General features: G+C 44.1%; 2 protein-coding genes across 4 annotated transcripts in view; one reads left to right on the plus strand and one right to left on the minus strand.

The window, feature by feature from the left end:
- Positions 1 to 23,065, plus strand: part of iqcg (IQ motif containing G) — a 97,946-nt gene that overhangs the window by 19,233 nt on the left and 55,648 nt on the right. Inside the window, exons 1-3 of one of the 3 annotated variants that reach the window (XM_038815923.1) lie at positions 8,294 to 8,381; positions 10,983 to 11,121; positions 18,266 to 18,516. In XM_038815923.1, the coding sequence (XP_038671851.1) occupies positions 11,083 to 11,121; positions 18,266 to 18,516 (290 nt within the window). In that variant the 5' untranslated portion in view covers positions 8,294 to 8,381; positions 10,983 to 11,082. Of the gene's footprint in view, positions 1 to 8,293; positions 8,382 to 8,662; positions 8,770 to 10,982; positions 11,122 to 18,265; positions 18,517 to 23,065 lie in introns of those variants that run through there. The other 2 variants (XM_038815921.1, XM_038815922.1) reach the window with 2 other exon arrangements.
- rpl35a (ribosomal protein L35a) lies at positions 1,927 to 8,379 on the minus strand. Its single transcript, XM_038815926.1, has 5 exons — positions 8,261 to 8,379; positions 8,013 to 8,049; positions 6,246 to 6,398; positions 3,370 to 3,514; positions 1,927 to 2,156 (listed from the first exon to the last, which is right to left on the minus strand). The coding sequence occupies exons 2-5, from the start codon at positions 8,021 to 8,023 to the stop codon at positions 2,133 to 2,135; spliced, it is 333 nt and encodes a 110-aa protein (XP_038671854.1). The 5' UTR covers positions 8,024 to 8,049; positions 8,261 to 8,379; the 3' UTR covers positions 1,927 to 2,132.

Here is a 23,065-nt window from a genome sequence, read left to right on the forward strand (position 1 = left end):
AATTACTGATCTTTGTCACGCTTCCATCCTTTTTAAAGCATATATTATGGTCATTATTGCCTAGATGCTTCCCAACGATTATTTCCCATCTGCTTCTGGTTCAATCACAATTACTGGATCCAGTAGCAAATTTTCTTGTAGTCTTCTTACATACTGGGTTAGAAAGGAGTCCTGTATCAATGTTGCAAATCCATTACTGTACCTTTGTAACTAATTCACTTTTGCATCGTTAAATTCCCCATGGTCATCATTATATATTTTTTACTTCTTTTCCATGACTACCACCCCCATTAGTGTGATTGATCCATTTTACTTTTGACGTAGCCACAGGGATCTTATTTCATTGATGGTTGTCACTTTTGTTTACTGCCCGTATGTTACCTCATAAAGCAGAAATTGACATCCCTTTTTACCCTCTATCTTTCCAAATTAAGTTTTATCCTCCAATGTTTAATTCCCAGCCTTAATTCTTCTGCAGCTATGCCCCATTCCTTCTAATATATCTAGCTCTTTGTAACATATTATTGCCTCCAGTTCCCATAAGAGAAGCTGGGATTCATAGAATTACTGCAGTGTAGGCCATTTGGCCCATCGAGCCTGCACCGACCCTCCAAAAGCAGTCTCCCACGGTCCATGTCCCCATAACCCAACCTTTTGGACACAAAGGGGCAATTTAGCATGGCCAATCCACCTAACTTCATAGCTCTGTAAGAAGTCTTAAAACACCAGGTTAAAGTCCAACAGGTGTGTTTCAAATCACTAGCTTTCGGAGCACTGCTCCTTCCTCAGGTGAAGAGGTGTGTTCCAGAAATATAGAGACAATGCTTTGAATGCGAGCATTTGCAGGTAATCAAGTCTTTACAGATCCAGAGATAGGGGTAACCCCAGGTTAAAGGTGTGAATTGTCTCAAGCCAGGACAGTTGGTAGGATTTTGCACGCCCAGGCCAGATGGTGGAGGATGAATGTAATGCAACATGAATCCAAGGTCCTGGTTGAGGCCGTACTCATGTGCGCGGAACTTGGCTATAAGTTTCTGCTCGGCGATTTTGCGTTGTCGCGCGTCCTGAAGGCTGCCTTGGAGAACGCTTATCCGGAGATCAGAGGCTGAATGCCCTTGACTGCTGGAGTGTTCCCCGACTGGAAGGGAGCATTCCTGCCTGGCGATTGTTGCACGATGTCCGTTCATCCGTTGTCGCAGCGTCTGCATGATCTCGCCAATGTACCACACTTCGGTAATTCAGAAAAATACACATGAATCTTTCCTTCCAAATTGTATCTTGCATACTAAATACAAGATGTTTTCAGAAAGTGAATCATCAAACTGCACAGGCCATTTGGTTCATTAAGTATGTGTCATGTCTTTCGCATAGGACTCCAGTTAGTCCCTCACTTTTTCTCCTTTTAAGTATTTATCCAATTTCCCTTTGAAGGCTACTTTTGTATCTGGATCTACATCAGGCACTGCATTCCAAATTCTGAGCACTTGTTACATTTATCCGCATGGCGCTTCCGGTTTTGCCAAACACTTTAAATATAGGCCCTATGGTTACTGACACCATCTATCGAAAGATTTCTCCACCTGAACTCAGGATTTTAAACATTTCTAACAAAATCCTGCTGAGTTTTCTCCAAGAAGCACAAGCCCAGCTTCTCATTCTGCCCACATAACTGTAATCATTCAATCCCTGGAATCATTTTAGTAAATCTCTTCTGTTCATTCTCAAAAGCTTTCATGCCCGTCCTAAATTGTAGTGCCCAATAATGCACACCATACTCCAGCTGATGCTGAACTAGTGTTTTACAGTATACATGTCCAGCATAGTGTCCTAGCGTTTTCAGATTTAACATCTATTTGTAAAGCCCAGGATCCCATACTTGATCAAATGGTTCTGCCGAAATCAAAAAATTAAACGGGGCAATGCAGCTGCGCATCCTTTGTAACCTTTATTACGAAAACTGTAATTTTAAACATTAATGCTCATAACAAACACATTGATAAAGTGAGTCACGCAAATCATATATTTGTCACTTTTAAGCGGTATTCCAAGATCGTGTGTATGCACACACAAAGACAAAACCAGGCAACTTAGATGATTTTGTTATTTATTGTCAATTTATGTACAGTTGGGTTTTAAATCCTTGATGGGTACATCATCTGGAAAAGAAAAAGAAAAAGTTCAAGACAAAATAGAAAACGAGCCGTCCATAAACAGCCTAATGTTTACATCAAACAAGTCACAATTTAAGCTATGTTTACAAGGAGAAACACACATGCCAGCTACTACGTGATTTAGTGCCATCAGTGGCCATTTCATTTAAATACACATAATATAATCAAAATTAAGCAAACACTGGATTTCCATATTTTCCAATTTCTGCTTTGTACAATTGAGATAGACTGACAAAAAATTAAGATCCCCCAGTCAAGGTTCTTTTATCAATGATTGCCTCAACTGACAACAGTCCAAGCCAAATCTAGAAGATAGATAGTGCTAGTTTTCTTCAAAAACATCCCAAAATATATTTACTCAGCATGCCAACTGTACCTCTTGTGGTTAAGACTATACCAAACCTAGCTGGACCAGAGTTGACTTTTGAATATCTGGGGCCACAACAAATGTAATGCAATTCTTTCCCCACTTAGGAAACTTGTCTAAATACTAAGTGATCTAAAATCTGAACACAAGTTAGCAACACTCGGCGAATATTATTTCCCTATAATTTTGCTACGCCGTCACGGAATGAACGATATTCCCCCACTGGACATCTCAACATTATTTGTGGAAAATATCTGAGGTAACATATCATTTTAATTATATGATATACTACAGACTATTGATTGATATAACTTATGAGTAACCTAATCAGAACTTCAAAAACTATAATATGCAGCGATTCCATCATACAAAGTAATAAAGCTGCTGAACTACAATCTAAACTCTGTTTGGTTAAAACAGAATTTAGATAACTGAATATGCTAAAACAGCACCCATAAACCTATAGATTTCCAGACCACACAAGATGACCAAATAATACAGGTACAGTGTCTCAAATCAGACTGCCCAAAAACTGAAGTTGTCTTAAAAACCAGACACGTTTATAGTGTGCTATTCATCACTTTTAATCCAGTGAAATAAAAATAAAATCACCTGACAATTTGGCTAGGCGCTGCATTGGCATAATGTGGTGCCAGACTAACTATTGGCTTCAGGGACTGGTCTATTCCCATGCTCTGAGCAACCCTTGACACACCCGACCCGGCTTGACCAGAACTGCCCAAACTGAAATTTGGCACAACCTCAGGTGCAGAGTTGCCAGCTTTGATACACTGCATCAGAATCTGAAAAAGTGTTGCTTCCCACACTCACCACACGAATCCTGTGGCCAATAGCCTTAGCGGGCAGGTTACTGCTGAACTTGGCACGCACCATGCCACTGTTTCCATGAGCACGGGTCACTTTACCCCAAATGACACGAGTCTTGTTTGGTTTACCTCCAGGAGTGACAGTGTTGCTGTAAAAGAAAGGAAAGAATGTTATATTTAAACACAAACAACCAAGGCCACAGCTTCCCAGCCAGGATAACCGTGTTGACAGAATGTCTGCCTGATCCAGGGTAGAGGGTCTCCCTCCTATACTGGACCACATCCAGAAACGTGCTGCGGGCTCATTGACATTCTGAATCCCAGTATACCCTAGCTTCGACAAAGAGTCAACCAGACACAAAACGTTAGCTCCCTTCTCTCTCCACAGATGCTGTCAGACCTGCTGAGGTTGTCCAGTGTTTTCTGTTTTTGTATCAGATTCCAGCAGCTGCAGCAATTTGCTTTTCTCCCAGTTTCTTTTCCCTGGGATCAGGGGACCAAACTGTTCACAATATTCCAGGTGCGGTCTAACTAGTATCTCAGCAATACCGTGGATGTGCCTTCACCATACGGACACCAATGCTTCAAGACGCTTGGTCACTACCCACCTTCTGAATTGCAACTAGGAATGAGTAACAACCCTCACTTTTATGGGACCACACACCCTGCAAGAATAAATATTAAAAACAAAATTGTACTACATTGCAAATGAAAAAACACTGCGGAAATGATCAAACCTTAATTTTAAACCCCATGAGATGATCTAAAGTCAGCGCTGAAAGAAACAATTTACAGTACAAGACTTCAATGTAATAGGGGTCTAAACCCCAACTAGAAATAATAATTTGTTCGATTTCTAACAGTGTAAGAAATTCAATCAACCATACGAATTTGGCAATCTGGCATATTCTTAAACAAGGGGCAGCATGATGGTTAGTGCTGCTGCCTCAGAGCCAGGAACCCAGGTTCAATTCCAACCTCGGGTGACAGTGTGGAGTTTTCACATGCTCACTGTGTCTGCTTGGGTTTCCTCCCTGTACTCCGGTTTCCTCCCACAGTCCAAGGATGTGTTGGTTAGATGGATTGGTAATGCTAAAATGCCCCTTAGTGTCCAAAGATTAGGTGAGGTTATGATGATGAGAATAATAATCTTCATTATTGCCACAAGTAGCCTTACATTAACACTGCAATGAAGTTACTGTGAAAATCCCCTTGTCGCCACATTCCAGCACTGTTCAGGAAGACAGAGGGAGAATTCAGCATGTACAAATCACCTAACAGCACGTCTTTCGGGACTTGTGGGAGGAAACCGGAGCACCTGGAGGAAACCCAAGCAGACATGGGGAGAACACGAAAACCCCACACAGACAGTAACCCAAGCAGGAACCGAACCTGGGAACCTGGCGCTGTGATGCACCCAAGGGTGGGGGATTGGGTCCAGATATGAAAAATGAAAATCGCTTATTGTCACGAGTAGGCTTCAATGAGGTTACTGTGAAAAGCCCCCATGGTGCTCTTTCGGAGGGTTGGTGTAGACATGATGAGCTGAATGGCCTCATTCTGCACTGTAGGGATTCTGTGAACTGTTTAGGCAGGAGAACAACAGCAGGCATCTCAGTTGCAAGCTAACTGCATCTAAAGGTGCATTTTGCTTTTAAGGTTAAAGAAAAATCTATAAATAAATTGTGGTTGAATCAAATACTAGCCAAACACCAAGATCACATTGACTGCTATAACTACCAGTGCATCCGTACCATTAATCATTAAATAAAGATCGGAGAAGCGCAAATACAAACGGCGGGAGTTTGTCCCCTAGGGCAACAACGCGCTGGCAAGCGGGGCCAGAGCAACCACATGCGGGGACGGGAACTGTGTGCTTGGGCCTCTTTGAGGACATGCTGGGATATCCAGGTCAGGGGCAGATGTTGGTGGAAATGATCGCTGTCGCATGTATTTATCGGTGAACGCATGGGGGCAGGCGCGAGAGGCTGTGTGTGTGTGTGTGGTGCGTGGGGGGGGGGGGGGAAGAGAGAGAGAGAGAGAGAGAGAGAGAGAGAGAGAGAGAGAGAGAGAGAGAGAGAGAGAGAGAGGAGAGAGAGAGAGAGAGAGAGAGAGAGAGAGAGAGAGAATATGAGAGCTTGCTTACCAGCACCACACCAATCCATACCCACGTTCACCCACTCACATACACTGTCCCTCTTACACATCGGTCATTTTATTACTTAACATATACGTTGACAATTTATTGCTCAGCAGTAGTTTATTTCCTTAAAGCCCCAATTTTTCTTTTCTTTTTGAAATTAAGTTTGTTATGCCAAACCCTATAGAACTATGGACCCCCTCCCAACAGTGCAGAAGGCCACTTGGCCCATTAAGCCTGCACTGACCCTCTGAAAGAGCACCCTAACCCCACCTAACCGTTGGAGGCTAAGGGGCAATTTAGCATGGCCAATGCACCCAACCTGCACATCTTTGGACTGTGGGAGGAAACCGGAGCACACAGGAAACCCACACAGACACAGGGAGAAAGTACAAACCCTCACAGACAGTCATCCAAGACTGGAATTGAACCAGTGTCCCTGGCACTGTGAGGCAGCAGTGTTATCACTGCGCCACCCCAATTTGCTAGAATTAATTCTAAACCTAATCAAATTTCAAAAGTGTGAGATAAATTCTGATTTTCTGTCAAAGTGGAAAAATGTACACAAACCGACATTCTTATGCCATTACGAAGACAACAGTTGCAGCAAGCATTTGAAGTTAGTACTAAATAACCACAGAGCCCAGAAACAACACCTGGAAGCACAGAAACAAGCGTCCCATCTCTTCAACAATGGCTGTGCATTACAGTGCGCACAATTCAAAATTAAGCATTCTTACTTCTTTGCTTTGTAGACGTAAGCACATCTCTTGCCCAGGTAAAATTCTGTTTCATCACGGCAATAAACACCCTCAATCTTCAGGAGAGCTGTGTGCTCTCTTTGGTTTCGAAGGCCTCGTTTATAGCCAGTAAACACGGCTTTGCACCATAATCTATAGAAGAAGATACAATCAGTGATCTTTGTCCATCAGAAATAACGCAGATAAAAAGCAAAATAGTTTTTGAACACATAGGATCACAAAAGACAAAATGTTAAAGCTCAAAATGACAGTAAACATATCTACCCAAAATTATCATTGCAGGTGCCAGCCCGGTGCATTTGCAGTATCTTTGCTCATTTTGAAAACATACAGGCCTGATCTGAAAATCTCACCATCTCCCCAGCGACTGCAGGTTTATACTTATTTCAAAAATCTTACCATAGAATTCCTACAGTGCAGACAGAGGACATTCAGCCCGCTGAAAGAGCACCGTCCACTTCCCCACAACCCCACCTAACCTACACATCTTTAGACATTAAGGGGAAATTTAGCATAGTGAATGCATCTAACCTGCACATCTTTAGACTGTGGGCAGAAACCGGAGCTGACACGGGGAGAAAGTGCAAACTCCACACAAATAGTCACCCAAATTGTGCCACCGCGCCAGGATGAAACGACGGGGAGAGCTGGAGTTGGCGAAAATACAGCCGCTCCCGCGCTGACATCACTTGACTCCCCACGAGCTGCTGTGGTGGGAGTTCAGTAGTCAATGAACATGATGCTATTATTACATAGGGGACTGTTGATGACGGTAAATTGTCTACTGATCTTGTATGTCGTTGCTCATGGACTTTTAAAAAAATCACCCTTGTGAGCTAGATGTCGCTGATAAGGTCACTTTTATTGCCCACCTGTAACTGCCCTCAAGGGGAACAACAGTCCGGTGAATGTGTGGAGTTTGCACTTTCTCCCTGTTCCCCCCCCCCCCCCATCCCCAGTCCAAAAAATGTGCAGATTAGGTGGATTGGCCATGTTAAATTGCCCCTCAGAGTCCAAACAGTCAGATGGCGTTACTGGGAAAGGGGTTTACCTCCCTTAAGGAAATGATGAAATTAGTTGAATAGCTAAAATAATCTGGTCAACGTTAATGACATTTAAAAAAATTCCTGGCTGTTTAATTCACTGAATTCAAATTCTTTTGCTGCTGGGGTAGAATTTCAACTGGTACCGCCAGATCGTTAGACCAGGCGCCTGGAATATTAGAGCAGTAACCTAACCACTAGGCTGCCATAACCAGATTAATGTAATAACAGGGAAGTAATTTTTAAAAATACGTCACCAGATCCCCAGTTAAAAAGACAGAAGTAACCACAAATAGCCCTGTGAACAACAATTTATCTCACGCCACAGTAGGGCCTCGAATCATTTAAATTGAGCAGCTTGTCAAGGACGCCATTGAAATGTGAATTCAGAAATTTCAGGGCAGGAGGACGAATGAGGGATGCAACGAGAGGGTGGCTGATTATGGGAAACCTGGAAGGGTCTGTTGTGTTCTCTGAACACCTCCGGAATGACAATCCACAATGACAAGCAATGCATGCAACATGAACACGTTTCAACGAGGGCCCTGCTGTGTCTCTCCACCCCCCCCCCCCCCCCTCAAAAAAATCATATACTGGAGAGAGGAGATGCCAGCACAGCCGGGTTTTTTAAAAAATAAGCAACCCCCAACCCTCAGTTAAGTACGTAAGATGCAACTCCCCCAGCCCGGGGATTAGCACTTACCTTCCAGGCATTGCGAGCGCGCTCGGGGCAGCTGGATCTGGGAGCGAAAGAGAGAGAGAGAGAGAGAGACCGTCAATCACCCAGTACAATCCGCACGACATCGCAAACATCCCCAGCCGCACACCCTCCCCGATAACAAATAACTGAAGCGCATGCTGCCGTGCGCCGAGCCAAGCTGTTCTGAGCCGCCATTATGCCAGTAATAACGGTCAGAACAGCTTTTGGAAGCGAGCAGCGCTGATACTCACCGCCCGCCCTGATAACAAGATGGAGGAAAAGGCCGCTGCAAGGCAGGCCGGGAAATTAGCCGGCAGCGGCCAAAGCGGCAGATTCACTCAAACTCAACCAAAGTAAACTGTAAAAACACAGGTAACATCATCGGATTGAATTTTTAAAAAATAATGCAGCGCAAAATTTGGAAAATGAATAGCCAAATTTTTGATTATATTTAACAGATCAAATATTCAATCTGCGAACCATCCCCTCCCCCCCAAGACAAGTGGCTGGCTGCAATTTATTTTGAAACGATATTCATTTAAAATAGGTATAAATCCCCCGACTCATCGATGTCGGAACGTACTTGCTTGGTTAATGATAAACTTCCCTGCAGGGCAACTCCATGGACAGCTCAGGAAGCACTGTAAGGCCCCTAAGCGTTTCCATGGTAACATGTCAATAATTGGGGCAAAATGAACAGGGAAGATCTTTGTAACGTTCCCAATGCGATTACATCGGCCAACAATGACGGGACGAAAGAGTAAGTTTATCTGTGAGAATTTCTGTGCAGGCATTTCTGATCTGAATAGGGAAATGCGCAGTCCAGCCAGGATTTCGGCCACGTCTACAGGGTGGCTGATATGATTCCTGCCCTCTGCTGAGATCTCAACCTTGGCAACATTTAAAAAATAGACTTGCATTGATAGAGCCTCTTTCCTGAACACTTTTCATCTCAAACCACTTTAGGACCAATGAAGTGCATTTGAACTTCAAATTTGGGGCAGCAGGTTAGCATAAATGCTTCACAGCTCCAGGGTCCCAGGTTCGATTCCCGGCTGGGTCACTGTCTGTGTGGAGTCTGCACGTCCTCCCCGTGTGCGTGGGTTTCCTCCGGGTGCTCCGGTTTCCTCCCACAGTCCAAAGATGTGCGGGTTAGGTGGATTGGCCATGCTAAATTGCCCGTAGTGTCCTAATAAAAAAAAGTAAGGTTAAGGGGGGGTTGTTGGGTTACGGGTATAGGGTGAGTTTGAGTAGGGTGATCATGGCTCGGCACAACATTGAGGGCCGAAGGGCCTGTTCTGTGCTGTACTGTTCTATGTTCTATGAACTGTGATCACAATTGCTAATGTAAGAAATGTGTCAGCTATCTTGTACACCACAAGCTCCCACAAACAGCAATGTGATAATGAGCAGATATCCTGCATTTTTTGTGTGATGTTATTTGAGGGATAAATACTGGCCAGGATGTTGGGGATTATTAGAGTTTAGAAGAGTGAAGAGTGACTTGATTGAAGTATGCAAGGTCCTGAATGGTCTCAACAAGTAAGGTTAAATCACTGTATTCCCAAATGATCATAAGCTGCTTTCCCCTTTGAGGTGGTGATTTAACCTGAGGTTCACCACACTTCAGGCAAGGGGCAAGGTTGAAAAACCTCAGCTGGTACAGGAATTGAACCCGTGTGGCTGGCCTTGCTCCGCATCAGGAGTCAAATGTCTAGCCAAGTCAAATAATTACCCCCCTCCCCCCGTCTCAGCAAGGTGGACATGGAAAGGATGTTTCTTATTGGTTGTCCGAAACTCGGGGGCACGGTTTTTAAAATTAGGGATTGCCCTTTTAGGACAGAGCGGGTTGTGCAACTTTGGAACTCCCTGCCTCAGAAGGTGATGGGGTCATTGAATATTTTTAATGCGGTGGTAGATAGATTCTTGTTATACAAGGGAGTTAAAGGCTTTTGTTGGCAGATGGGAACGTGAAATTTGAAACACAAACAGATCAGCTGTGGTCTTATTGAATGGCGAAGTGGACTCATGGGGGCCGAATGGCCTCTTCTGTTCATATTTTTAATTAACGAATGGAGCCTTGGTTTAGCAGTCAGTGTAATTGACACTGATTGGGCTGCTTTACAGGTGACTATTCATTTTATTGATTATGGGGATTGCAGGCACAGTGAGCTTTAGAAGAAGCTTTACTCTTTATTGTCATGTGTTATTCCAACCATGCTTTTACCACTTCCCCCACTATTCCCCAAAGCGTAAACAAACCCTATATGCATCTGACGAACAGGAACAACAACTATCCTCCGTTACCACCATCAGACTCAGGCTGATGGTATTTCTTGCACATTTTATTTTATAAGGAGGTGTGACATAACTCTCGGTATCTTTATATACCTCAAATTTTAATTCACTGAAAATGTAGAAATCTTACATATTACTAATTATTTAATTAAACTAGTTATTTAATCTAACTTTATTCCCGAGAAGGGTGGCATGGTGGCGCAGTTGTTAGCGCTGCTGCCTCATGGCGCTGAGGACCCGTTTCGATCCCAGCCCCAGGTCACTATCTGTGTGGAGTTTGCACATTCTCCCCATGTCTGCGTGGGTCTTACGCCCATAACCAAAAGATATGCGGGGTAGATGGATTGTCCATGGTAAGATTGCCCCTTAATTGAAAAAAAAATGAATTGGGTACTCTTTAAAAAAAATGTATCCCCTAGATCTGATTAATTAATTGCGCACTATTTGTAATTATTCCTCGGACTCTGTACATAGCAGTTTTTTTTTCCCCCTCAGTCTGCTGAACCCCTAAATTGCCTGCTGTATTGATATCTCACTTCAGGGCCTAATTTTCTAACAGTAAAACTACAAGTAATTCAAGAAATTCTCATCATGGGTCTGCAAGCTGGAGACTGTGCTATTGACATTCTCATCGTGCTTAAATACAATATAACGTATTTCTTTTTTTTTTTAAAGAGAGGCTGAGGAATTTGAGCAACTTTCCCAGGGGGATATTCTGCGAATCTGCAATGTGCTGAGTGATTGCATTGATCAATTAACCATTCTTGGCCTTATCATGCCAGTCTCCTATGAGGAAAGGGCGGATGCAGTCAGTGTAAGTGATTCCATAAATCTTTGGCATTCTTTCCATGTATCGTTGCATCTGCAAAGGTATTAAATAAATTGTTTCATGGCAGATGAAGCACAGCTTTACCAAGGGCATAGAAGGTTTGTCAGTTAGAAAAATGTGTTTGTCTCAAGAAGACCTAAAGCAGAAAGAAAATAAAATTAAAATTAAAATTGGAATGAAGTACTAGTAAAGATATCAGTCTAAATACCTTATTCCCTCAGTGCTAAGTGAATTTCAGTAGTTCAATGATATAGTGAAATCAATTGTATTCCACAAGCTTATCATGACGTAGCATCACAGTCCCCACTGAGCTTTGCAAAGGTGCAAAGTATTTTGGTGTAATGTTTTGAGAGGAAACCATAAACAATATCTACTGGTGCCAAATTTCCATAACCCTAGGACAAAGAGTCTAGAATGACATCCATTGTTTATACCTGTCTCGGAATCTGAGATAATTTCAGTTCTATCGGAAGTACATTTCTCAGGAAAAACGGAATTGTAAATGTTTGATCACCTTGTAACCAATGTGATTACATTTTGAATTCTATCACTGTGCAACAGTTCTGGTACCCAGGATACAGAATTGAAACTGGCTTGCAGGTACATTGGAGGAGAATAATTAGTAAATTGAATCTTCTTTACTTCCCACCCTTGTCTACACATAATCACTTAGAGAAGTGACAAGATATTGTTTTTGTTTAAATTTAGAGTACCCAATTATTATTTTCCAATTAAGGGACAAGTTTAATGTGGTCAAGCCACCAAACCTACACATCTTGGGTTGTGGGGGTGAAATCCACGCAGAAACGGAGAGAATTCGCAAACTCCACACAGACAGTGACATGGGGCCGGATCGAACCCAGGTCCTCAGCGCTGTAAGCAGCAGTGCCAACCACTGTGTCACCATGCTGCCCCAACAAGATATCGGTGAACATAGAACATACAGTGCAGAAGGAGGCCATTCGGCCCATAGAGTCTGCGCCGACCCACTTAAGCCCTCACTTCCACCCTATTCCCATAACCCAATAACCCCTCCTAACCTTTTTTGGGCACTAAGGGCAATTTATCATGGCCAATCCACCTAACCTGCACGTCTTTGGACTGTGGGAGGAAACCGGAGCACCCGGAGGAAACCCACACCGACACGAGGAGAAGGTGCAGATTCCGCACAGACAGTGACCCAGCAGGGAATCAAACCTGGGATCCTGGCGCTGTGAAGCCACAGTGCAAATCACTTGTGCTACCGTGCTGGTGTGGGATAGAAAATAATTACATTCCGTCAGGTGGACATACCCCTCTGAAGTTGGAGTTTAGAGGTGAAATTACAAGATTATGTCACAAGATGCCCAAAAGGTATTCTGAATTGTATCCTTCACTTTGATGAGCATAATCCCTCTTCAAAAAAATATTTAAATTGGGGAAAATGAATTCAGTTGGGCACTTGTGATAAAAGGAGATTAGGCCCTACCTAAATTTGTCAAACTAAGTTCAGAAATGGAATCATCATATAACTCTTCCGTTATAGTTCTCATTTTGATGACCACCAGAATTTCTTTTTTAAGTTTAAACACAATTACTGTTTATTTACAACAAGAACTATAATGAACAATGTAGCACATGCAACTGTTTAACGATTACAAAATATTGAAGACATTTTTCATTATAACAAAATAATACCACACCATACCACTCATAAAGATGCAACTTAAAAATAATACAATCAAAACTCAACAATCCCACTAAACCAATTCTTCAAACTAAACCCCCCCCCCCCTCCCCCCCCCCCCCCCCCCAATAGCTGACGGTGACTAACTCTTTGAAAAAGGAAATTAATGACTGCCATCGAGTAGAACCCTTGCACTGACCCCCTAATGATGTGTTTTTAAAATTATTTTTAAAAAATGTTTCTATTGAGGTTTTTTTTGTAATACACAGAACAAAGATAAGCATGGAGATGCATTTGAAAACAAAAGAGAAATATATACACATCGCGCGGCTTCTGTTATTTACATCGGTTGTCTTACGTTGTTTGCAATGGTTACAACTTCTTCTTTTTAGTTTTCCAGTAGGCATTTGGTTCTGGCTGGATCCTCTGCTCCCCTCTGCCCCCTTTCGTCCTGAGCACCCTCCCTCTCTGGCCATCTGCCATGCCTTCTTCTCTCGTCTGCTCTCGTGTCCTGCTTCAGTTGGATTAGCATGGTGCCGTGTATTTTCCTATTTGTTGGGGATGGTTGGGTTCCATGCCTCCTTATTCTCCTCTCCCCCCCTCTCCTCCTCCCCCCCCCATCTTGTTATACCGTGACTACCTTTGACTTATTGAAGAGATCTGGCTGTTCTGATACCTCGAAGACTGCCACTTTTGGGCAAGGCTCCACCCTCCTCCACACCACCTTGGACATTGCCTCGAAGAAGACTGTCCAAAACCCAACAAGTCTGTGGCAAGACCAGAACATGTGGGCATGGTTGGCCAAGCCTCCTTGGCACTATTCAGATTTATCCTCCACCTCCGGGAAGAACCTGCTCATTCAGGTTCTCGTTAAGTGGGCTCTGTGCCCCACTTTCTGCTGTAGTAGGCTTAGCCTTGCATGTGGAGGTGGAGTTGACCCTGTGCAGTGCTTCGTTCCAGAGTCCCCATCCAATTTCAAATCCCAAGTCCTCCTCCCACTTTTCTTTTGTCTCGTCCCATTGAGTGTGAGCTCTCCTTTGTAGTCACCCATACATGTTGCCGCAATTCCCCTTCCCTAGAATGTCCACGTCCAGTGGATCCTTGAGCAGTGATTCTCTTTTTCTTCTTTTAAAAAAATTTAGAGTACCCAATTCATTTTTCCAATTAAGGGGCAATTTAGCGTGGCTAATGCACCTAGCCTGCATATCTTTGGGTTGTGGCGGCGAAACCCACGCAAACACGTGAAGAATGTGCAAACTCCACACGGACAGTGACCCAGAGCCGCGATCGAACCTGGGACCTCGGTGCCGTGAGGCAGCAGGGCTAACCCACTGCGCCACCGTGCTGCTCTCTCAAGCAGTGATTGTTGTGGTGATCGTGTGTATGTCCTCATTTCCCTGAGTAAGACGCTTTTGACCTGCATGTATCTTAGTTTGTCCTTTACACTCCCTCGATCAGGCAGGTCAGGTTCTATTTAGAACATAGAACATAGAACAGTACAGCACAGAACAGGCCCTTCGGCCCTCGATGTTGTGCCGAGCAATGATCACCCTACTCAAACCCACGTATCCACCCTATACCCGTAACCCAACAACCCCCCCCCCCCCCCCCCCCCACCTTACTTTTTTGTGGATCTCTGTCCAGGCATGAGCGATTTGAATCTCCAGCTAGCGGAATTTGTGTTGGACCTGTTTAAATGGCATTCCCTCCAGCTCTGCCCCTCTCCCTTGCGGGTTCACCTGGTAGATCTCGCTTTTGCTCAGGGTGAGTTTGTAGCCGGAGAAGGCTCCAAACTCTTTCGAGAGCGCTGTGATTCCTTCCATGTTACTTTGCGGGTCTGAGATGTAGAGGAGCAGCTCATCCACATAGAGTGAGACTCTCCAGGGCTGTCTCCTCTCCAGATCCCCTTGCAATTATTTGCCGCTCTCAGCATGATCGCCAGTGGTCCGATCGCTAGGGTGAACAACAGTGTGGACAATGGACTACCCTGCCTTGTACCTCTGTTCAGTTGGAAGTACTTTGAGCTGGCGGTATTTGTCCTACACTCTCTGTGGGAGTGCTGCACAGGAGTTTCACCCAGGCGGTGACCCTGTTCCAAGCCCGAACCGCTCCAGTATCCCTATGAGGTACTTCCATTTGACTCTGTCGTAGCCTTTCCGTGTCAAGGGAGACAATCAACCTCGGGTTTAGCCGGCGCCTGACGTTCGATGATAGCTGTTTACCTTTGGCAAAGCCTATTTGGTTTTCTGCTACGGAATCCTTCAGCCTCTTGGCTAGGATCTTGCCCAGTATATTTGTGTCTGTAAGATGGGTCTGTAAGATCCGCATTCTGTTGGGTCTTTATCTTTCTTGGGTATCAGCAAGATTGAGGTTAATACTAGTGTGGGCAGCAGTGTGCCCCTTGCCAGTGAATCTATGAATATCTCCCGCAGGTGCGGGGCCAGTGCCGACACAAATTATTTGTAGAAGTCTGCTGGGAATCCGTCCGGTCTGGTGCCTTCCCCACCTGCATGGAGTCAATACTCTCCATGACTTTTCCCAGTTCTAGTGGTGCTTCTAGGCCTATCGTCCCCCACGACTGGAATATCTAGTCCATTGAGGAACTGCTTCATCCTCAAGTCCCCTGCTGGGGGCTCGGAGATGTACAGCTCCCGGTAGAAGGTCTCGAATGCCTCGTTGACCTTTTCCAGATCCGCTACTAGTTTGGCTTTGCTGTCCCGAGGAGTTTGGTTTTGTCTCCGTGCTCGTACAGAGTCCCCCGTGCCTGGCAGAATTGGTGCACTGCTTTCCACATGGAGAACACGTCGAAGTCCATTTGTAGCTTTTTCCTCTCCGCCAGGAACTCTACGGTCGGGCCTCGGAGTATCGCCAATCTACTTCCAGTATCGAGTTGACTAGCTATTGCCTAGCCACTCTCTCTTCCTCATCTTTCCGTGCTTTAGAAGTGATAATTTCACCCTGATCACAGCCTTCAGCACCTCCCAGAACATGGAGGGTGAGACCACCCCAATCTGGTAACAATTAGTAACATACTCGTCTAGGCCTGTGATATTTTCTTGCAGAAAGTCTTATTGGCCAGGAGGACCGTTTCCATGGGGGGCTTTGGGCACGGCCCGTCTCCAACCTCACATTCACGTCCAAAACACAATTTAAGCTCACACCCCCTTACATTCCAAGTGACCAGCCAAATTGGGGACTTTCAACGGTCCTCCGACCCAGAATAAGCCATTTCCACCAAACAGGGTAATCCAACAAATACTTAGAGTAAAGGCACCGGGTCCACCCAAGATCAAGACAAAAACAAAGAAAAAACTGTAGTCACCGTCAGAAAACACTCCCCCCCCCTCCCCCCCCCCCCCGCAAACAATACCACATCCAAATAATCAATCAAACAACCAAAAAGGCGAACTTAGATCCTTAACCTCCACCTCAACTGCCCAACCCCAAAGAAACAAAAACGCAAAGCTCATCATCTAAAACTACTGCAGGAGCTGCCGTTACCCCCACCAATCCGCTCCTGTTAGCTAACTCTTCAGCCAGCAGGATGGCCCCCCCACCCAGAGTGAAACAAATAAATAACCATAATCACAGCCCCCTGCCCAAATCAAACTTTAATAATCAAAGAAAAAACACTCATGCCACAAAAGAACAAGAAAATACAAAACGTGCACAAGAAACTCCAACAAGCCCCATAACTATGTGCCCTCCCACACATACAAAGACCTTGTGAACATTACAATTAACTCGCCCAGCCCATGCTTCATAACAAAAAGCACTTGCCCACTCTGGCCCATCAAAATAATAGTCCTTCATATCAAAAGTAACTGAGATGTGCAGGGTATACCACCCGAAATTGAACTCCACTCTTGTACAACGTGGCCTTGGCCTTGTCAAACACTGACTGCTTTTTTAGCCAGTGACCGATGGACTGGCTCCAGCTCGGGAGGGAATGTCAATCAACCCTCCCCCACCATCTTCCCAAACATCTTTGAGATATAATCCGTTGGATTTGAGCCTTCCATTCCCTCCGGCAATGCCATGATTTTAAGATTCTATCTCCTGGAGCAAATCTTCAAATTATTTACCTTGGCCCTCAGTGCTTTATGAACACCAGCCATTATTATCACCTCAGCTTCCAAAGAGCCAATCTGATTGCTCTGCCTTGAGAGAGCCAATTCCACACCCTGTATCACCGAGCCATGCATCTTTACCATCTCATCAGTCTTCTGCAGTGCCAACTGAATGGGAGCTAGGACCTCTTCTAATGATCTGTGGAGGTCCTTGGAGACAATCCACCGCTGATTCTGAAATTCTGTTGCCAAGATTCCTGAAAGTATCTCTGCTGCCAATGGAGTGGTCAGAATCGCAGTAGTGGCTTCTTGCCATTTTCTTAACCGAAAAACCTCAGGAGGCTTCCGAATCCAGTGATGAATTTTTATTTGCAAGGCTCATTGTCCTGTACTTTCTGGGCATATCTTTGGCGTGAAAATCTTATTCCATCAAAATGGTGGTTTTAGCTGGAAAACCCTCCCAAAAAACAGGCAAAAAGGACAAAAATAAAGTATCCTGGTGGGAGCCACCTTGTGTATGACTACACCCTACATGCCGCCACAACAAGCCCACCGATGGCCACCAGAATTAACTGACAATAAACTTACAACAAAATCTCTGCTGTCCAGGTATTGTTGTCCCATCTGGTATACTCGAGCATTAGTATTAACTGTAAAGAAAAGAAGAGAAAATGTTCATAGATCTCAAAACCAAGGTATGAGGTAGACATTTGGACAGTCCAAACTATTTTATGGATTCCCACAAGCTCTAGCCTATCCTACAACCATTAACATGAGCTCTGAGATCAGTTTGATAGGTGCTAGCAACCCTTTGATACATTGTCCAAATTCACACAGCAGTAAATTGAAGGGGTGTAGGTTAGGTTGCTCTTCGATTAGGATAAATGGTCGGCACATCATAGTGGGCTGAAGGGCCTGTACTGTGCTGTACTGTTCTATGTTCTATGTGAACATGGCAGCTATGCCGAAGCTTACGCACGAATGTGTGCTTTACAGCAGTTTAAACCCTTTAGATTCCCCTCTCAGGGCTTTTGTGTTTAAAATTTACTTAGAATATAAATTACAATCAATCTAAATTGTCCACATAAGTTGAAGTGTTAATTACAGCACTGTATGTCAATACACTCAAGGTTTTAATGTTGTTCCTGTCCTGCGTGTCCCGGTGTCTGAAAAGTTATGGTGTTAGAATGATTAAAATCTAGGTTGTTACAATCTCTTACGATATTTGAACAGACACCTGCAAAACAACACCGCTTGTTTAATTAGAAGCAAAAAAAGATCACATTTATTTCATACAAATTATGCTTTTTAAAATTCTGAAGTTCTCAGCATACCTGAGCACAACAGCATTTGATCTCTCCAAAGGAAGATCTCACATTTGTTTCATATCCAGATCGTAGGAAATGAAATTGACATGGTACTCACAAGTCAGAAGCATGTGGAGACCAAGTTTCAGGAGCTGATATCTTCTCGATCAGATAAGAAGGAGGAGATTGGAAAAGCTTCCAGAGAAAAACTGGCTGAGCTGGGAGAGCAAATTGAAAAGACTTCAGGGGATCTGAAGAGGAGCACTCAGCTCTTGAAAACATCTCTAAAACAGAGCCCACTTACTGCTGATAATCTGACAAAAGTACAAGCTGACAGGTGAGATCCCAAAGAATAACGTCTAAGTGTCAATGCATTTTAATGTAAATCTTGTAGTCCGAATATCCGATCTTCTTAAGGTTACGTGCAGGTTCAGTCGGCGTTTAAGAGGCAAATGCAATGTTAGCATTTCGGGTCAAGAGGGCTACAATACAAAACAGGGATGTACTTCTGAGGCTGTATAAGCCTTGTCAGACCCCTTTGGAGTATTCTGAGCAGTTTTGATCTAGGGAAGGATGTGTTGGCCTTGGAAGGGTCCAGAGGAGGTTCCACAAGAAATACCCCTAGAATTAAGAACTTGTCGTATGAGGAACAGTTGAGGATTCTGGGTCTATACTCGTGGAGTTTAGAAAGGATGGGGGGATCTTATTGAAATTTACAGGATACTGTGGAGGCCTGGATAGAGTGGACGTGAAGAGCCATGTTCCACTTGTAGGAAAAACTAGAACCAGAGGACTCCATCTCAGACTAAAGGGACGATTCTTTAAAACAGAGATGAGGAGGAATTTATCAGCCAGAGATGGTGAATCTGTGAACTCTTTGCCGCAAGAAGGTTGTGGAGGTCAAATCACTGAGTATCTTTAAGACAGAGATAGATAGGTATCTTGATTAATAAGGGGATCAGGGGTTATGGAGAAGCAGGAGAATGGGGATGAGAAAATATCAGCCCATGATGAATGGCAAGAGCAACCGATGGGCCGAGTGGCATAATTCTGCTCTATGTCTTATGGTCTTATATAATCCAAATCCTAATCTACAAATTCAATAGACAGGTCAAAATGTATATATAATTTCATTTTATTGCCCATGATCAAATATATATATATTTTTTATTCGTTCATGGGCCAAGCCAGCATTATTGCCCCATTCCTGAGAGCATTTTAAGAGTCAACCAATTGCTGTGGGTCCTGGAGTCACATGTAGGCCATGCCAGGTAAGAATACAGATTTCCTTTCCTGAAAGATATTAGTGAACACGAATGAGTTTATTACATTTTTAAAAAAAATTCTCCTTTTCACATTTTTCCCAAATGTCACCCCCACCAATAAACCATAATCAGTAACAGATATGTCAATCCCCATATCCATAACACGATCCCAGCCTCCACCAAACCCAACATGAGCCCGCATGTTCACACAAACAAATGACAAAAGAAATTAGGGATCACCATAGTCGCCATTATACACCACAGCTCCCTCCCCCCAACCCGCCCCAACAAATGTTTGATGTTATCCAGTTCCTCGAAACTACATAATGAATATGCTCATGAATTGTAGAACCCCTCCATCCTTCCCCTCAGTTCAAACTAACCTTCTCAGAGTCAGAATTCCAATAGGTCCCCCACCACGTCAGGGCACAGGCTGGAGAGATTGCTGTCCAACTTATCAGGATCCGCCTTCGGGGATCAATGAGGCGAGGCTATACAATCTGCCTCCGCACCCGTTTCCAACCCTGGCTAGTCTGACACCCTGATATGGCCTCCCAGGGGCCCGGTCCAGTTCCACGTGCACCATTTTAGAAATTACCTTCTTATCCTTCCAGTAATCCTTTAGCTTTGGACAGGACCAAAACATACGAATTGGATTAGCGGGGCCACCCCCGCAACGTTCCGACACATCTCTACTCTTCAAAAGAATCGGCTCATCCTCGTGAGGTTGGCTCTCTATACCACCTTCAGCTGTATCAGCCCCACCTGCCGCACAAGGTGGAGGCATTCACTCTCCGGAGCCACCTCACACCAGAACCACCTCCTCCATATCTTCTCCCTACTCTTCCTCCCACTTTGCTTTGATCTCTCCGTGGTGCCTTCTCCTCCTCTAAAATAGCTCCGTAACCGCTGACACTACCCACTTCTCCAGTGTCCCTGTCGTCAGCACTTCCTCCAGCAATCTGGAAGCCGGCTATACTGGAAGCTCTGTATCTTCTTTTCTGGCAAAGTCTCGACTCTGCATGTATCTAAATATTTCCCCCTGCTGCAGCCCATACTTTCGCTTCCAGCTCCTTCAATCCTGCAAACCGACCTCTAGAAACAAATCTTTTAAGTGTCTTAATCCCCTTCTCCTCCCATTTTCCGAAATTTCCATCCCACTCCCTGGCTTAAATCTGTGGTTCCCCCGAATCGGCATTTCCCTTGACTCTGCCCCCAACCCTAAGTGTTGGCAAAACTGCCTCCAAATTCTCAACAAGCTATTATTACTGGAATTCCTGAGTATTTCCTCGGGGCACTCGGGAGCGGCGATGTTGCTAGTGCTTTCAATCCTGACCCCCTGCACAAACTCCCGCTGTGGAATCAACCCCTCCGACCCAGCTCCACCTTCTCCACATTCGCTGCCCAGTAGTAATACATCAGGTTCGGAAGACCCCAAACTACCCTGCCTGCCTTCCCCCTCTGTAGCAGCACCTTTCTAACTCTGGCCACCTTCCCTCCCCATATGAACAAAGTAATCCTTCCCTCAATCTCTCTGAAAAAAACTTTTGGCAGGAAAATCGGCAGGCATTGAAAAATAAACAGAAATTGCGGCAAGAACCATATAAGTTTATTGGTCATCACTAATTTTAATTTTAATTGAATTCAAATTCAACCATCTGCCATGGTGGGATCGAAGGCGAGTCTCCAGAGCATTACCCTGGGTGTTTGGATTAGTAGCTCAACAACAGTACCACTACACCCTACGGCCGGTCCCCTGAAGTGGAAGGTTGTACTTTCTTACCCTCATAGTGATGAGTAATACTCAGCAGCAACCTTTATGTATTAAAAATGAAGCAAGTTATTTTAATTTCCCACACACCTTCTTTGAAAATTACATAAAAAGCTTGATGCCATCACTTGACTGACTCGCAAAACTATCACGTACACAAAAAACAGGTAATTATAACTAAGTCTCTATTTTGTTGATGGCCGGATTTTTCTTGCTTCTGAGTTTGATATAATAATCTTTATTATTGTCACACGTAGCCTGACATTAACACTGCAATGAAGTTACTGTGAAAATCCCCGAGTCACACTCTGGCACCTGTTCTGGTACACAGAGGGAGAATTGTGGGAGGGACCCACACAGACACGGGGGAAAACGTGATGACCTTCCGCACAGACAGTGATCCAAGCCGGAATCGAACCCGGGACCCTGGCGCTGTGAAGCAACAGTGCTAACCACGGCTACTATGCGCCCCATTCCTTTGCCAAAAGTCAGGTCTTGAAAAGCAAAGACTCTTATATTAGATCTGCCAGAGGCTGAGAACTCAGATAAACATGGCCAGAAACAGGTTCGAGGAGAGTCCTTGTTCCTTCTGCATTTACTTAGGTTGCTCAGCTGACTGCAGTGGCAGATGGCTCTTTGCAGAACCCTCTCTGTTGGAAGTCAGTCTTGAAGCCTTTGAAGATGTTTCTCTCCAAGTCAGTTTGAAATTCTGTTAATATCTGTTAGCAGGGCAGCACGGTGGCGCAATGGCTTAGCCCTGCAGCCTCATGGCGCCGACGTCCCAGGTTCGATCCCGGCTCTGCGTCACTGTCCATGTCGAGTTTGTACATTCTCCCCGTGTTTGCGTGGGTTTCGCCCCCACAACCCAAAGATGTGCAGGCTAGGTAGATTGGCCACAGTAAATTGCCCCAAAATTGGAAAAGAATAATTGGGTGCACTAAATCTATTTAAAAAAAATATTTGTTAGCAGGTAACAAAGATGGCTGCTGCTCACATGAGTTTTGAATCATGGTTCAAATTAAATATTATGACAATTCAATTAAACAATTGGATCCTTTTCCCATCGGTGTCTTTGAAAAGACAATTTCACATTTTTTTACAATTATGGTTTTGGTAAGATTTTGTTTACCTCCTGGTCTGACAAACATCAAGCCAATTTCAACTCTTTGCTCTCTTGAGACAGAAAATTGTTTGTAATTCACAAAGGTGTCTGATGGTCTTCAGGAACCATCTTGAATTTCCATGTTGCAAGATGTAGCTTTTAAAAATATCGTTGTTTAAAGAATTAAGGCTGTGACAATTAAATTAGATATTTAGTGTTTGTCTCAAGTGATTTGTATTCCTACATGAACATGATTCCTTAGTTTTCCTGTTATAGCTTTATCAAGCAAACACATGTCCACGCATGGTTTAATCACTGACCACTTCCTTATTTTCTTCACCCTCCCAAATCCCTTTGCCCTCCGTTAATCCTATTTTCTTCAGCATAACTCCAAATTTGTTATAACGTGCTATCAAACTCCATATAGCATACACCTGTACCTTCATTCTCCATTCCCCCCATATGGTTATAGCAGTTATTTTGCTGAAAACTGAAGTCCACCATTGATGGCCCTGTCCCCAACCCTTTACAATTGTAACTCCATTTTTACTTTATTTCCAAATACAAATTGACCCAGGGATTAGAAAGCAATCATCAAATCTATTTTAGTTATACTCTGCCAGGTCTCGCTCTACTCTGCCAATATGGTCCCACCTCCAGGATAATTTGGGACCACAGTAGCTTTATTATTCACTGCTCCTTAAACCCACTCCTCTGTATTTTTTTGGTACCCTCAGCCAACACAGAT

Source organism: Scyliorhinus canicula, chromosome 13 (genome assembly GCF_902713615.1).
Source record: "Scyliorhinus canicula chromosome 13, sScyCan1.1, whole genome shotgun sequence".
Taxonomy (NCBI): domain Eukaryota; kingdom Metazoa; phylum Chordata; class Chondrichthyes; order Carcharhiniformes; family Scyliorhinidae; genus Scyliorhinus; species Scyliorhinus canicula.